Source organism: Chaetomium strumarium (genome assembly GCF_033439665.1).
Source record: "Chaetomium strumarium strain CBS 333.67 chromosome Unknown B0T15scaffold_4, whole genome shotgun sequence".
Classification (NCBI taxonomy): domain Eukaryota; kingdom Fungi; phylum Ascomycota; class Sordariomycetes; order Sordariales; family Chaetomiaceae; genus Chaetomium; species Chaetomium strumarium.
In genome coordinates, this window is record NW_026944432.1 from 3,137,804 (window position 1) to 3,151,414 (window position 13,611).

Consider the following 13,611-nt stretch of genomic DNA (forward strand, 5'->3'; position numbering starts at 1 on the left):
CTGTCTCGCGGGGCTGAAACGCGCCTCGTCCATTCTCAACAACGTCATCGAATTGGAGCGAACGACACGGCTAGTCAGGTAGCAGCATTTCCTCCATGATGCCGTTATGAACTTGGATATGATTGAGTCAGAATGGATGATTTGCGTCCCCAATTAGTTCCATCTTAAGCTCAAACTGGAGTTGTGATTTTAAGCTACCCTGTCTCATCCATCAGCATACTCTCCGTTCCGTCATGCCTAGTCCGGCCAAGAAGAGGAAGCTAAACTCGGATACCAAGCAGAAGGCCGCCCCTGCAAGAGGACTTGAGTACTTCTTTGCGAAACAGAAACAGAATGGCACGTCGTCTGATGGATCATCCATCCAAAAGCCAGCCGTGGCGCCAGGGCAGTCAGAAGAAACGTTGACAGACGAGGAGCTCGCGAGGAAGCTGCAGGCTGAGTGGAACTCAGATGCAGATGGTGCATCGAGTCACAACACACCCCAACCGGAGACGGAGATGAAGTCTGGTTTCCCGGATAGACCGCGCATTGCCATTGATCAACAGCCACGGTCAACGACTGTCGTGCCTCCCGCTGAACCACCCAAGAGCAAGAACACCCTCTCGCTATCCTCCGCTGCAGCAATCGAAGATCAGGCGCACGCATCCATCCCGCTCGACGAAAGTCCCCTGACCTTCGACCCCGCCAAGTACATCCCCCAGCTCCGAGACTCTTGGGCCGCTGAGGGCGGCGATGCGTCATACGCCTTGCTCACGCGGTGCTTCGTACTGGTCAATGGAACGCAAAGCCGAATCAAGATTGTCGACACACTCGTCAACTGCGTCCGGCTGTTGATTGAGGGCGATCCTTCCAGTCTCCTCCCTGCCGTCTGGCTGGCAACGAACGCCATATCACCACCCTACGTCTCCATGGAACTAGGGCTCGGCGGTTCTGCGATCTCCAAGGCGCTCAAGCAGGCTTGTGGGCTGGACAACAGGGCCCTCAAGTCTCTTTACGACAAAGTCGGTGACCCTGGCGATGTGGCGTTTGAGGCGAAAAAGAAGCAAAGCTTTACTTTGCGGAAGCCGAAGCCTCTGACCGTCAAAGGCGTCTTCCAGTCGCTCGTCAAGATTGCCAAAGCTCAGGGTCAGGGAAGCGGTGATGTCAAGCAGCGGATAGTCGATCGGCTGTTGCAGGATGCGCGTGGAGGCGAGGAGAGCCGATACATTGTCAGGACGCTGTGCCAGCATGTGCGTCTTAACTTCTCCCTACCCGTGCTCTGCTAACAAGATGTAGCTGCGAATTGGGGCCGTCAAGACAACAATGTTGATCGCTCTGTCACGGGCGTTCTTACTCTCCAGACCTCCCGGGTCCGAACTTTCCATCAAGGACCCGCAGGCGTTGGCCAGACTGAAGAAAGAAGAGCTCGCCGAGGTATGGGCCAGAGCAGAAGAGCTTGTCAAGGCTTGCTATGCTCGTCATCCGGATTACAACGACCTGATTCCGGTGTTGTTAGACATCGGCATTTCCGAGGAACTCCTCGTCCGGTGCGGTCTTACCTTGCATATCCCGCTGAGCCCTATGCTTGGGAGCATCACCCGCGATCTGAGTGAGATGCTCACTAAACTTCAAGGCCGCGATTTTGCCTGCGAGTACAAGTACGATGGGCAGCGAGCGCAAGTCCATTGTGACGCCAACGGGAAAGTCTCAATTTTCTCAAGGCATCTAGAGCTAATGACGGACAAATACCCTGACTTGGTGGACCTTGTTCCCAAGATCAGGGGCGATGGCGTTCAGAGCTTTATTCTGGAGGGCGAGGTCGTGGCAGTGGACCGAGCCACTGGCGAGTTGCGGAATTTCCAGACACTCACCAATCGTGCCCGCAAAGATGTCGAAATCGGGAGCATCACCATCGATGTCTGCTTGTTCTCTTTCGATCTTATGTATCTCAACGGCCAGTCTCTGCTGGATCAGCCTTTCAGGCGACGGCGGGATCTATTACGATCACTGTTCGTCGAAATCCCACACCATTTCACTTGGGTCAAGAGTTTGGATGCCACTTCGCAGGATTCGGAAACTGTCCTCGAATTCTTCAAGTCGGCCCTCGACAACAAGTGCGAGGGGATCATGGTCAAGACCCTCGACAATCACCCTGAGCTGGAGTATCGCGGCGATGATGAGCCCGAACAACCTGTTAACCTACCACAAGACTCAAAGGCGAGTTCGAAATCTCGCAAGCCAAAACGAGGCAAGCTCTCGGAAAGCGAAGCACCACCTCCTCCAGCCAAATCCCGCCGCAAGCCGCTGCTGGCAACCTACGAACCCGACAAGCGACTCGACTCCTGGCTAAAAGTGAAAAAGGACTACTCCTCATCTTTCGAAACGCTCGATCTCATCCCCATAGCAGGCTGGCACGGCCAAGGCCGCAAAGCCAAATGGTGGTCCCCTATCCTCCTCGCCGTCCGCAACGAAGAAACAGGCTGCCTCGAAGCAGTCTGCAAGTGCATGTCGGGCTTCACAGACGCTTTCTACAAAGCCAACAAGGAGTTCTACGACAACGGCGAGGAAAGCGGGGAGCCCCAAAACACACACGCCCAAAAGCCGGCTTTTGTGGAGTACGCGGGCGGCGTTCCAGATGTGTGGTTTGAGCCTAAGGAGGTTTGGGAAGTGGCGTTTGCGGATATCACCATAAGTCCGACCTACACCGCTGCTATTGGACTGGTAAGGGAGGATAAAGGGTTGAGTTTGAGGTTTCCCAGGTTCTTGAAGAAGAGGGAGGATAAAGGGATCGAAGAAGCCAGTACGAATGAGTTCTTGGCGGCGCTCTGGAGGAAGCAGGAGGCGAAGGCGCCAGCGGCCGGCGAGCAAAACGGACAACGAGCGAACGCGGAAGCTGGAGAATATGAGGACGAGGTCATGGAAGCCTGATGGATGTCAGTCAACACCATCCCCTGGGCGTGCAGTTATCCATGGCCCTAACCCTCGGCGCTTCGCAATCCAAGCACCGAAGCGCGGGGTATTCGGAGCGGCTTCTCCACCACGAGAGGGGAAGTTGTCCCCATCGTGCAATATAGCCTGAATCATACGTCGTCATGTGGAACGGAAGACCTCAATTCCCTCCTGTTCGCTGCCAGTGATTTAAAGATGGCATGTCTTGCAACTTGGCGCTGCAGTGTCTCCTTGACCGTTCTCGACCACCTGGGAGCAGTGATCTGATTTGAACCAGAACACGAGAGCTTGGTTGCCCCTCCATCTCCAATTCCTCCGCATCCACTGATTGCATCACCCCACGCCCACACCCACCTCAAACCCTCACAGCACGGAGTACCTAGTCAACCACCACGCCAAACCAAAGGGTTCCCAAAATGGCGGATGCACCCGTCTCCTTCCTGCCTCTTGGGGCAATTATCCAAGAGCTGCGCGTCGGCGGTGTCAACATTGTCCAGGGGTTCCCCGAGCAGTCGCAGTACCAACGCTACAACGATCCCTACTTTGGCGAGACTATTGGTCGCGTAGCGAACCGGATCAAGGGCGCGCGGCTCGAGAACCTCAACGGCGGGAAGGTCTACCCGTTGGCGGCGAACAACGGCCCCAACAACCTGCACGGCGGCGTGGTCGGCTGGGGCAAGAAGATCTGGAACGGGCCGACGCCCGTCGGCGTGCGGCAGATCCCCGGCATTGAAGGGCTTGAGGGCGGGGAGAGCGTCAAGTTCACCCTGACGAGTGAGGATGGCGACGAGGGCTTTCCGGGGACCGTGGAGGTTAGAGTGGTGTATACCGTTGGCAAGCAGGTGCAGGGTGGGAAGGAGGTGATTGTGCTGGGGATGGAGTACGAGGCGGAGCTGGTTGGCGGGGTGGATGAGACCGTGATCAACATGACTAACCACTCGTACGTTTGTTATTCATTATAGTCGACACGGGAAATACGGATGCGCTGACCACTTCCCAGATACTTCAATCTTACCGGCGGTCCTTCGATTGAGGGTACCGTGGTGACCCTTGCCACAAACAGCTACCTCCCCGTAGACGACGGTGGTATTCCGACCGATGGCCCCAAGCCGTTTAGCAAAGTCGATGCGAATAAGGCATTCACGTTGGGTGCACAAGAGCCGGATATCGACGACTGCTTCATCGTCAACGAGGCAGCCGACGCCGTCCCCATCGACACCCGCTCGTTGCCCCTGACCAAGCTTGTCAGCGCCCACCATCCCGAGTCGAATATCCACCTTGAGGTTCTCAGCACGGAGCCGGCCTTCCAGTTCTACACTGGCAAGTACATCAACGTGCCGGAAGTCGCTGGGGTGGCGGCGCGTAAGGCCCGCAGCGGATTCTGCGTCGAGCCGAGCCGCTATGTCAATGCGTGCAATGTGGACGAGTGGAAGAGCCAGATGTTGCTGAAGAAGGGCGAGAAGTACGGCTGCCGCATTGTGTACCGGGCGTGGAAGGAGTAGTACAGTAGCACCTAAGTAGTCAGGTAGTTCTATCATCTATGGCGGTGCACAGAACAAGGATATTTTGTTGTGCTCCCCTCGTTGGTTAGACTGAGCGCGAGCATGTTGGTACAGCCTTTTTGACCACGTTGACCACGTAGTGGCGGTTCAGCTCAGGGAATCGAACATACAGAAGTGGAAGTGGCCTTGTTCCCTCTGTGCTCCTCCGTGAATCCAGCTCGACATAGTCCTGCCCGACTCAAAACCACCTAAACCCCGTCATGGCGACCCGCTGCAGCATGGCAAACAGCGATTTCTGGGGAACGAAGCCGGCATACCAACTTTGCCACCACGCCGCAAGTGAACCTCGATAACACCCCCCACCGTTAGTCTGATTGCATCTCTCGCAATACAATACGAATCTTCCATAGATCCAACGGGGATACGTACCGCCGACAGGACCTAAGGATCCAAACCCCAGAGCTCCAAGAAAAGCCGGCACCAGCGCCCATAGAACCATGGTAACCACCTCAACAGTGTGTTTCCTTTCTTTATGTAGTCGACGGAAGTGGGCTAGGCGGCTAGGCGGAGTGATCGGCGGCTTTGGTGGCGTCTTTGAGGGCGTGGAGAATACGATCGGCGATGTAGGACCTTGAACGTGGTTCTTCAACCAGGCTGCCGTGGGTGATGTTGTTCGTCTTGCCTAGGTGATTTTCCAAGGTCGATGATGTGGGAGATGACGGGTAAAGCACCTCAAGTAGTGGCTTGGGAATGGAGAGAAGATGGCGGCGCACAACGCGGGTCCGAGGAGGTCCTTAAAAGTAGAGCTAAGCACGCTTTCGGAAGGCATATTGGGCGCCATTACTAGCAAACGAAATCAGCAATGGATGAGTCCTTGTCTGTAGGTTCCAATGTCAAACGTACTAGGTCCTCCTTTGTGACTGTAAAATTCTTTGTACCAGGGAGTCTATTCTCTTCTTCACATCAAAGCGAGACTTTTTTAATCAAGTTAGGTCTTGGTATGTTCGCCGCCATATAAGCGCCTTTGCAAGATTCGGAGCTCACGTCTTTGAAGATGTATGTCTAGGTACTGAACAACTTAATAGAGGTTACACTGGTTGAGTTGCATAGGTGCTTAGAGAGGGAGTAAGTGCCTAAGACCTGCGGTGCATTATCAATTTTACGACTGTATCTTACCCTTCTTCCGCTGATCCATTGCGTACCCATACTTCCCCTTTGCCTGGCATGTGGCATTGTGACCTCTGTCTTGAGTTTCTGCAACACCCCTGGACTGTTTTGGTGCACAACAATAACACCTCTATCTAATTTGGCCTTCAAAGTTGGAGCTTGCGCCTGCTCTCTTGTTCTAAGGTATGAAATGAAGTGGCATGAAATGAAGGGGACTCCTGCTTTGGTCTTCTCTCTTCTCTCCCCTACCTTCGTCTCCCCAATACATCGTTCAGAAGCCGAAAGGACTCATGATTGTAATCCGCAAAAGCGACGTACTTGAAGACTTTTTCAAGACTCTTTCGTGATCGTCTAACCTCCTTTGTCTTTTCGCTAGGCTTGCCTCAGGATCGCCATCATCATCCAGGCTTCTCTTGCGCGCCGGTTTCCCCATCGTGTCATCGGAACAAGGATAGGCTCGTGACGCCTCCCAAAGATCGACGACCCAATCTGGCCTGCCAGCACGCAGAGTCCATCCTTTTATGTATGAGTGTACGGATCCGTACAGTAACCTGCATGCAGCAGAGTGGCACCTGCGATCTCCCGCGTGGATACCTAGGTACCTAGGTATGCACTCATTGATTCGTACGAACCTCCCCGCAGGACAGCAGTTCAAGAGCTAATACCTGTTTTCAAGGAACCCTTTTCATGTACGTAAGCAACTTCGGATAGAGATGCAACCCTCACGTTCCTCTTCAACCCTTCAGGGATTCCAAGATGGCACGGACGCCGGCGAAATCAAGCTCGGCCAGGGCCTTGTCCTAAACTCTCTGCGTAACGGCCATTATTTCGACGTCGTCCTCCCTCGGAACCCTTCCGCTCACGCGCGGCGGGTTTACCAACTCGCCACTGACACCGTAGAGCCTTGAGCCTCCTTCGCCAGACGCTCTTGAACAATTCCGATGACGTCCGACTTTCTGATGACATGGTTATTGTGGTCCTTAGCCTGGCCGGCCAATCCTTCTGGATAGGTGACACGAGCACGGCCGTTACGCATATGTACAAGGCATCCGCCAGATTGTGAAGCTCCGAGGTGACCTTGAAATTTTCGAAGGCAACGAAAAGCTCGCTTGCCGAGACCCTGAGGTTAAAGCCCCGCGTTCAATGTGCAGTCCATGGCTGCTGTCATGTATCGACTGCTGAGCATGCATGACGAGGACTCGTCGTCGATCTTGGAGCAGACCATCCGACTTGGACTTCTCAGTTAGGCCTGCACCGTCTTTCTCCACTGGCATCTTCTAGGGACGTCCTATATGCATCTCGCCTCCGAGTTCAGGCGCGCTCTTGAGCTGTCGACCCCTCTCAAAAAAGGATGCTGTTCTCCTCTACCTTCCACTTCCCTGTGTCCTTCACAGTTTGACTGGGAAGGAGAGGCCATATAATCTAACTCCGGGGAGGACGATGGCAGAGGAGGCGTTATGAAGGGGCCACCCGGGGATCGAACCCGGGACCTCTCGCAGCGCGGATGCTTGGGTTGGGAGCCCTAAGCGAGAATCATACCACTAGACCAGCGGCCCTTGCTTTGCGTTGTGTGCGAGGGAGAAAGGCAGAGTGATGATCAAGGAGATGTCGGTGTTTTCGTGAGTCATCGGTGTCTGCGCTGTGGACCAGGTGGGGCTGAGCGGAAAGGGGTGGAGTTGGACGTGGGTGGCTTCAGGGGAATCATGAATGGAATGTTGATGCCAAGACCGGTGTCACGGTTCCCCCTTCCCTGCGTTATCTGGATTCTGGAGCCTTGGACACGGTTTGAGCAAGGCAAAGAATCGCTGCCGCTATATCTTCCCGTTCATGCAGTTGGAGGAGTACACCCTCTCATTGTCCCAGCGGCCCTCACGGTTCTAATCTCTCGGCAAACTTACGGGCTGGTTTTTGTGGAGGGTGTGACCGCCTGATGTCCCCTCAAAAGCATGCCCGTCGGGCCGAATCTGTCACCAATGAAATGTCCGCAGCGTCAGTGGTTTAGTGGTAAAATCCATCGTTGCCATCGATGGGCCCCGCGTTCGATTCGCGGCTGACGCATTTTTGCTTCTTTCGTCCTGGAGTAGGTAGCTTCGAGGTCGTGACTGTCTTTGACGAGGATGCTGGTCGTTGATGCGGTTTGACAGGCAGCGACTCTCGGTGGGGGAAGCCAATCGAACAACAACGGAGCTAGGGACGAGCCCTAACATTTAAGGTAGCCACTGTGCTGCGATGGGACACAGGGCCAATACCGGTTTCTTTATGCGACCATTGGGCAAACGAGCGTAATACGTTCTTGTATCCCTGGGTGCCGCCGGTCGTCTGTCGGTTGATGTTTGGTTAAGAAGCCTCTGCCCGGTGCCACCCATTGCCGTGGTTCTGTATCACGGGTATTCCCGTTGCTGCTTTCGGAAGAAATACCTGAACGAAACCTTTGAGCCCCATGAAATGCTATGGCACTTCCACTCCATGTCCGACGTCATGGGAGTGAGACTGCAACGCATTTGCCAGTCTCATCAGCACTGAGTAAGCGAACCCGTTGGATTCTCCAAATTCATTCCGAGCCACCCAGAAGGCCCACCGCAGGCGCTCATAAAACGATTATCAGCATCACCGATTCCGCATCATTCCTCAACCACGCAGCATCATCCGAAAAGCCGCAGCACGGTGAACGCTTCGACACCACCCAACATGGCCGATAACGAAGTCTTCCAGTACTCTATAATCTCGGCGCTCATGGATGGTGTCGCCTCGCACGGCACTCCCATCGCCCGCGTCCTCGAGCACGGCGACCACGGCCTGGGCACCTTCCGCAATATGGTGGGCGAGATGATCGTGCTGGACGGGGAAGTGTACCAGATGAAAGCCGACGGGTCGGTTGTGCACATCACGGATCCCGCGTCAACCGTCACGCCGTTCGCCACCGTGACGCGCTTCCGCCCAACGCTCCAATCCCGGGTCACGGTATCCGGCAAGGATGGGCTTGAGGAGTACTTGACGCGGGCGTTTCCCGAGGCGAGGAATCACTTTCTCGTGGTGAGGATGGACGGCTTGTTCAGCAAGGTCCATGTCCGGACCGCGGGCGGGCAGAACATCCCCCGAGAGGGAATGGTGGATGTGTGCGCCAGGCAGACGGCGCATACCTTTGAGCGGGAAAAGGGGACCATTGTCGGCTTCAGGTGTCCGGAATATGTGATGGGGATCAATGTGGCGGGGATTCATCTTCACTTCATTAGTGAGGACAGGCAACGCGGGGGGCATATCCTGGACCTTTCGACGGGTGCCGTTGCAGTGGATTTTGCCGCTGCGCAGATGTCGAGGTTCCATTTGGAACTGCCCACCGAAGACGGCGAGTTCAACCAGGCCAACCTGAAATTGCAGGCGCAGGGCATAAAGGCAGTGGAGGGTTGAAGCTCAACACGGATGTGGAGGTGTCTGCCGGTACAGATCCGTAAAAATGGGGCGGAAAAGCTTGTGCTATGGATTGCATGCTTGCAGCCCTGGGCTTGCCAATATTGAAGTCGGAGGGGAAAGTTGAAGTCGGACGTTGCACAGCGCAAAGGGGTGGGCCAACGTGACGCGTCAGCTCACTCTTCCTAGGGATGATTCAAATGAATCTAGCAGCACACCCACGCCTCAAATCACATCGACCAACGAATCCGACTTCATGATTTGAATCAAGCGTACATATTGTGACCTTGTGGCGGAGAGCGCACCGAGAACCGCACTGCTGACGTGCTGTCGTGGAACCTTGCAAGATGGCACCCGCTGCATCACTTCTTGTCGCCTGCCTAGCAGCCGCGGCCTACCTCCCTTCAGCAGCCTCCCTTCCCCCAACAGACAATGAGAGTACCAACTTCGGGCCCAGCGAAGCCGCCGCCCGCCAAAACGCCTTCTCCATCTTCAACGCCATCCACTCGGCCATGCGCCAATGGGGCTCCTCGCTCCACCACAACGGCATGTCGCTCTTCCTCGCAACCGTCCCAGCCGGCGTGGCCCTGTACCACGGCGATTCCGCACCCGACCCGCCTCCGGGACCAGAGTGGCTCGCCTTTGAAATCGAACACGCCGAGCTGTTCGCCCACCCCAGATACGAGCGACCACCACCACCACGCCACAGAACCCCTCCTCCTCCGGGGGCACGGCAACACCCCCTCAGGCTTGTACACATAGAAGAATCTCAATCCCCCGACCCCCAGCCCGGCCATGGCTACGGCTACCTGCACCTCTACCGCACCACCGCCCCGCTCCACCTCTTATACCTCGACGGCACCTCGGCCGGCAAGACCGCCACCATGGGCACGCTCGACACGCAGGACCTGCTTCTCCGGCTGAACCGGTCGGCGCCCGCGGAGGACGACGCCGGCCGCGCGCGGGCGCTGTGCGACGATGTTGTCGTGCCCTGGGGCTTGCACGGCCTGGTGCGGATGGAGGCCGGGTTTGAGATCATCAAGTGTGCGGGCTTTCTGGACGGGTTGGAGATGATCTCTGCGCAACGTCGGCCGGTGCACCGGGTGCTTGGGCAGGGGGAGGATAATAATAATAAGGGGGATCGGACGAGGGTGGAGAGGTTTGAGTTTATCAGGGCTGTGGCGCAGAGGTATCGCGGGATTGGAGCGGGCCGGGTGGTGGTTGATTGGTCAAGTATGGTGTCTGGGCTGTTTTATGAGGTGGATTTGGGGGAGGTGGATGATGATATGCCGCGGTTGGTTGGGTTGACGGATGAGGAATTGCGGGGGATTAGGGGGAGGGTGGAAGAGGTTGTCGGGGCAAGGAAGGGCCGGGAGGGGAAGGCGGTGGTTGACTGGCAGGGGGTGGTGGATTTGGTGGTCGGGCGGTATGCAGATCGGATAAGGGACATGGCGGAGGCGGTCGGCTCGCTTGAGGAGATGCAGGGCGAGGTGGATTCCCTGCTGAATACCTACATCGACTACGCGGTCGAGGACGAGGGGTATCGAGAGTCCGCTCGGCGTTGTGCGAAGCATTACACTTGGTCGGCGGTCCCGGGCACGCAGGAGGACAAGCTCATTCTTACGGCTATCGAGACGGTGATGCTGGATATCTGCTCGACGCTGTTCGAAGTGCGGCGCGTTGTGGTAGAGGATCCGGCGGAGCACAGGGATGCACTGCGTCAGGCCAGAGAGGCCGTGCAAGGCCTGATGGGCAGGCTACGGTGGACACGGTGGAAGGAGTGCGTTGGCTGTGGCCATAATGAGGTCTGTTTCGTGCCTATGTGGCCGTTTGGTGACGCGCCGTCACATGAACGGCCGAACTGCAGGAATGCAAGCACACTGGAAGACGGATGGCGGGACAACAGTTATTGGCATGCTTTCTAGGTGTGCTAGCAAGCAGAAGCAGATCAGGCTTGTGGTATGTCCTCGGAGAGGCGACAAGCAAAATTGTCAGGCTCCGGAACAAAAGTAATGGGCTTGCGTCAGCCGCGAATCGAACGCGGGGCCCATCGATGGCAACGATGGATTTTACCACTAAACCACTGACGCCAGATGTTGTGATGGTGGAGTTGATGGTGATTTCCGCGCTAGATACGGCAGGCGGTGGAGTTGAAGTCAGGTTTGAGCTCACCACATGATAGTATTAGAGATCAGCTACTGATATTTGGCAATTTGGGCTTCCAAAGAACTGTAAGGAGTTCAACCGAATGCGGCCGAAAACGGGAAAGCAAATGGACCAAGCCCTGGTGCCAGCGATGTTTGTCTGCGTTGAAACCCCTGAAAGCCCCCCTAGCGGGCAGTCACCTGCACCAGCATGTCGTTGGTCATGAAGATACCCATGGTGTTCATAATATCCCAGGGCTTGGGTGGGTTCGCAATGGCCAGGTCAAAGTGCCGGAACAGCTGTGGATTCAGTCAGCAGGCAGTCTCAAAATTCAAACGGACTGCCAGCGAGGGCGTCGGAGGGACTGTAGTCTGTCACTCACCTCGAAGAGGATCTTGTTGATTTCCATCTGTGCCACATTCTTGCCCAGGCACTCCCATCTTCCATGGCCAAAGGTCAGGTTGTTGACTCTCGTCATGTCGGCCAGCCTCTCCGGATCCGGCTCAAACCACCGTTCAGGACGGAACATATCCACGTCCTCGCCATACAGCGCCTTATCGCGATGCATGGCCAGTGCCGAGACGCCAATATCGACACCACCGGGCAGAGACACCGGCTTGCCCTTCACCATGACGGTATCCCCGCCCGGGGGCACATCCTTGGGCAGGATATTGCGCACGGGCGGCCACACCCTCAGGCCCTCCCTGATGACAGCCTGCAGGTACGGCAACTGCTTGGCCGCCGCGAACGAAATCACCCCGTCGTCCTCCCCGCTCCCATCCAACACCACCTTCCCCTCCCGGACCGCGGCATCAATCTCTTCCTGCAACCTCACATACACCCTCTTGTGCGCCATGACATACAGCAAAATCCCCCGTAGCGCGCCCGCCGTGGTATCCGAGCCCGCAATCAGCTGCAGCAGCACCTCACTGCGCAACTCATCCCCCTCCAAGCCATGGCGGATAAAGCTAGCCAGCATATCTCTTCGTTTATCCTTACCCTCCCTGGCATTCCGGACGCGGTCGTCCACATAGCGAAAACACGCGCCCTGCATGGCGCCAAAGCCGGATTTGTCCGTCGGCTTGGGGCCCAGCCACCACCGGCCCAGCACCGACGACCCCTTCACCAGCCCGCTCAGGCCGAGCGCCATCAGGGTGTTGCCCAGCCGCAGGCCCTGCTCGCTGTCGCGCGCGTAGTGGTCGATGTCGGCGTCGGCGCGGAGCATGCCGAAGGCGCGGCCGAAGGAGACGGCGCTGATCACGTCGAGCGTGAAGAAGGGGATCTTTTTGGCGATGTCGACTGGGATGATTCGGGAGGAGGAGGAAGAGGAAGGGGAAGGGGTGGAGAGGTATTTGGTGCGGAGCAGTCGGAGAAATTCGAGGACGTACGTGTCGATGGAGGATTCTAGCTCCAGGTTCTCGCGGCCGGAGTACTGTTCCGGTTTTTAAAAAGTTTGTGTGAGAAAGGGGGTTACACGATAGGGGAAAAGAAAGGGGGGAAGGGTGGCCTTACGCCTGGAGCGATCTGCTTCCGCCGCTCGTCGTGCAGCTTGGTGTTGGTCTGGGTGAAGACGTTGTCGCGATTGTGTTCCATGCGGTTGGCCTTGAAGTACCAGTCCGATCTTTTGTATCCCAACTTGGTGTTGATGTGCATCCACACGTCCGGGTCGGATGTGATGAGGGATGTTGGTCCGACCCGGGCGATGGGGCCTACAGTAGTCACGCAGTGTAAGTGGGAGGCTGGCGGGAAGGAAGGAAGGAGACATTACTCAATGACGTACCGTACTGCTCGCTAACCTCCCGATACCAGCTGTGGGATTCGCCTTTGTACGTTGCAATCCGATGGGGGATGGAGGAGAAAGCCGTTGCCCATGGACCCCGGAACTTGCGGAGTCTGTAAAGCCTCAGGAGCGTACGCGCCGAGTAAAGCACAATGGCACAGAGGAGAAGCGGCCATCTATGCTCAACCAAGGACTCGATCCCCGTTTTCACGAGCGTCATGTTGAGGGATTCCGGGGAGTGTGATGATAGTAGGGCCAGGATGCCTTATAGGAAGTGATGATGCCTCGCAATGAGCTGTGCAGTTTGGGAGGAGGTGATGGAGTCTGCTTATGGATGAACTCGGGCGTGTGAGAGCGGGCGATATATAACTTAGGTCTTTACCTAGTACCTACCTTCACTTACACCACGCCGAGCAACATACCCCATGCCTGCGGATACTACTTCATGTCGATAAGCTGTATATGCTGATGCAATAGAAACTCTGCAGTATCACTCCATGCAGTAGGTCATGCATGAATCACCGACTATCTTCCCAAAACCTGACTCGAGGCCGAAGAGGTGCCCCCCCAAGCTCCCCGATGGCAACCTGGGCGGCTATCACATACATAAACAACCCGTCCAACGTGTCTTGGGACGTCTAGTTCCGTACTTCTAACCCTCCATCGACCAATCCGGACCAT

At 56.2% G+C, this 13,611-nt stretch overlaps 5 protein-coding genes and 3 non-coding genes across 8 annotated transcripts; 5 read left to right on the forward strand and 3 right to left on the reverse strand.

Moving 5' to 3' along the window:
- The first annotated feature begins 36 nt into the window (after nucleotides 1–36).
- Nucleotides 37–3,086, forward strand: B0T15DRAFT_417044 (ATP-dependent DNA ligase). The gene is made up of 2 exons (XM_062865483.1): nucleotides 37–1,229; nucleotides 1,276–3,086. The coding sequence occupies exons 1-2, from the start codon at nucleotides 234–236 to the stop codon at nucleotides 2,905–2,907; spliced, it is 2,628 nt and encodes an 875-aa protein (XP_062721792.1). The 5' UTR covers nucleotides 37–233; the 3' UTR covers nucleotides 2,908–3,086.
- A 123-nt stretch (nucleotides 3,087–3,209) lies between these two features.
- On the forward strand, nucleotides 3,210–4,549 carry B0T15DRAFT_216146 (galactose mutarotase-like domain-containing protein). Its single transcript, XM_062862740.1, has 2 exons — nucleotides 3,210–3,868; nucleotides 3,929–4,549. The coding sequence occupies exons 1-2, from the start codon at nucleotides 3,345–3,347 to the stop codon at nucleotides 4,428–4,430; spliced, it is 1,026 nt and encodes a 341-aa protein (XP_062721793.1). The 5' UTR covers nucleotides 3,210–3,344; the 3' UTR covers nucleotides 4,431–4,549.
- A 2,510-nt stretch (nucleotides 4,550–7,059) lies between these two features.
- B0T15DRAFT_t137 lies at nucleotides 7,060–7,153 on the reverse strand. Its single transcript has one exon. It is a non-coding gene; the product is annotated as a tRNA-Pro (tRNA).
- Nucleotides 7,154–7,584: 431 nt separating this feature from the next.
- Nucleotides 7,585–7,655, forward strand: B0T15DRAFT_t127. The gene has a single exon. It is a non-coding gene; the product is annotated as a tRNA-Gly (tRNA).
- Nucleotides 7,656–8,285: 630 nt separating this feature from the next.
- B0T15DRAFT_511872 (alpha-acetolactate decarboxylase) lies at nucleotides 8,286–9,005 on the forward strand (the record flags this gene model as incomplete). The annotated part of the gene is made up of 1 exon (XM_062867943.1): nucleotides 8,286–9,005. One exon carries the CDS (start codon nucleotides 8,286–8,288, stop codon nucleotides 9,003–9,005), a length of 720 nt encoding a protein of 239 aa, XP_062721794.1.
- Nucleotides 9,006–9,178: 173 nt separating this feature from the next.
- B0T15DRAFT_556643 (uncharacterized protein) lies at nucleotides 9,179–11,132 on the forward strand. Its single transcript, XM_062870427.1, has one exon. It carries the CDS (start codon nucleotides 9,353–9,355, stop codon nucleotides 10,928–10,930), a length of 1,578 nt encoding a protein of 525 aa, XP_062721795.1. The 5' UTR covers nucleotides 9,179–9,352; the 3' UTR covers nucleotides 10,931–11,132.
- Nucleotides 11,025–11,095, reverse strand: B0T15DRAFT_t136. Its single transcript has one exon. It is a non-coding gene; the product is annotated as a tRNA-Gly (tRNA).
- Nucleotides 11,133–13,386, reverse strand: B0T15DRAFT_216207 (cytochrome P450). Its single transcript, XM_062862741.1, has 5 exons — nucleotides 13,324–13,386; nucleotides 12,931–13,269; nucleotides 12,663–12,859; nucleotides 11,533–12,582; nucleotides 11,133–11,449 (listed from the first exon to the last, which is right to left on the reverse strand). Exons 2-5 carry the CDS (start codon nucleotides 13,148–13,150, stop codon nucleotides 11,336–11,338), a joined length of 1,581 nt encoding a protein of 526 aa, XP_062721796.1. The 5' UTR covers nucleotides 13,151–13,269; nucleotides 13,324–13,386; the 3' UTR covers nucleotides 11,133–11,335.
- Nucleotides 13,387–13,611: the final 225 nt, after the last annotated feature.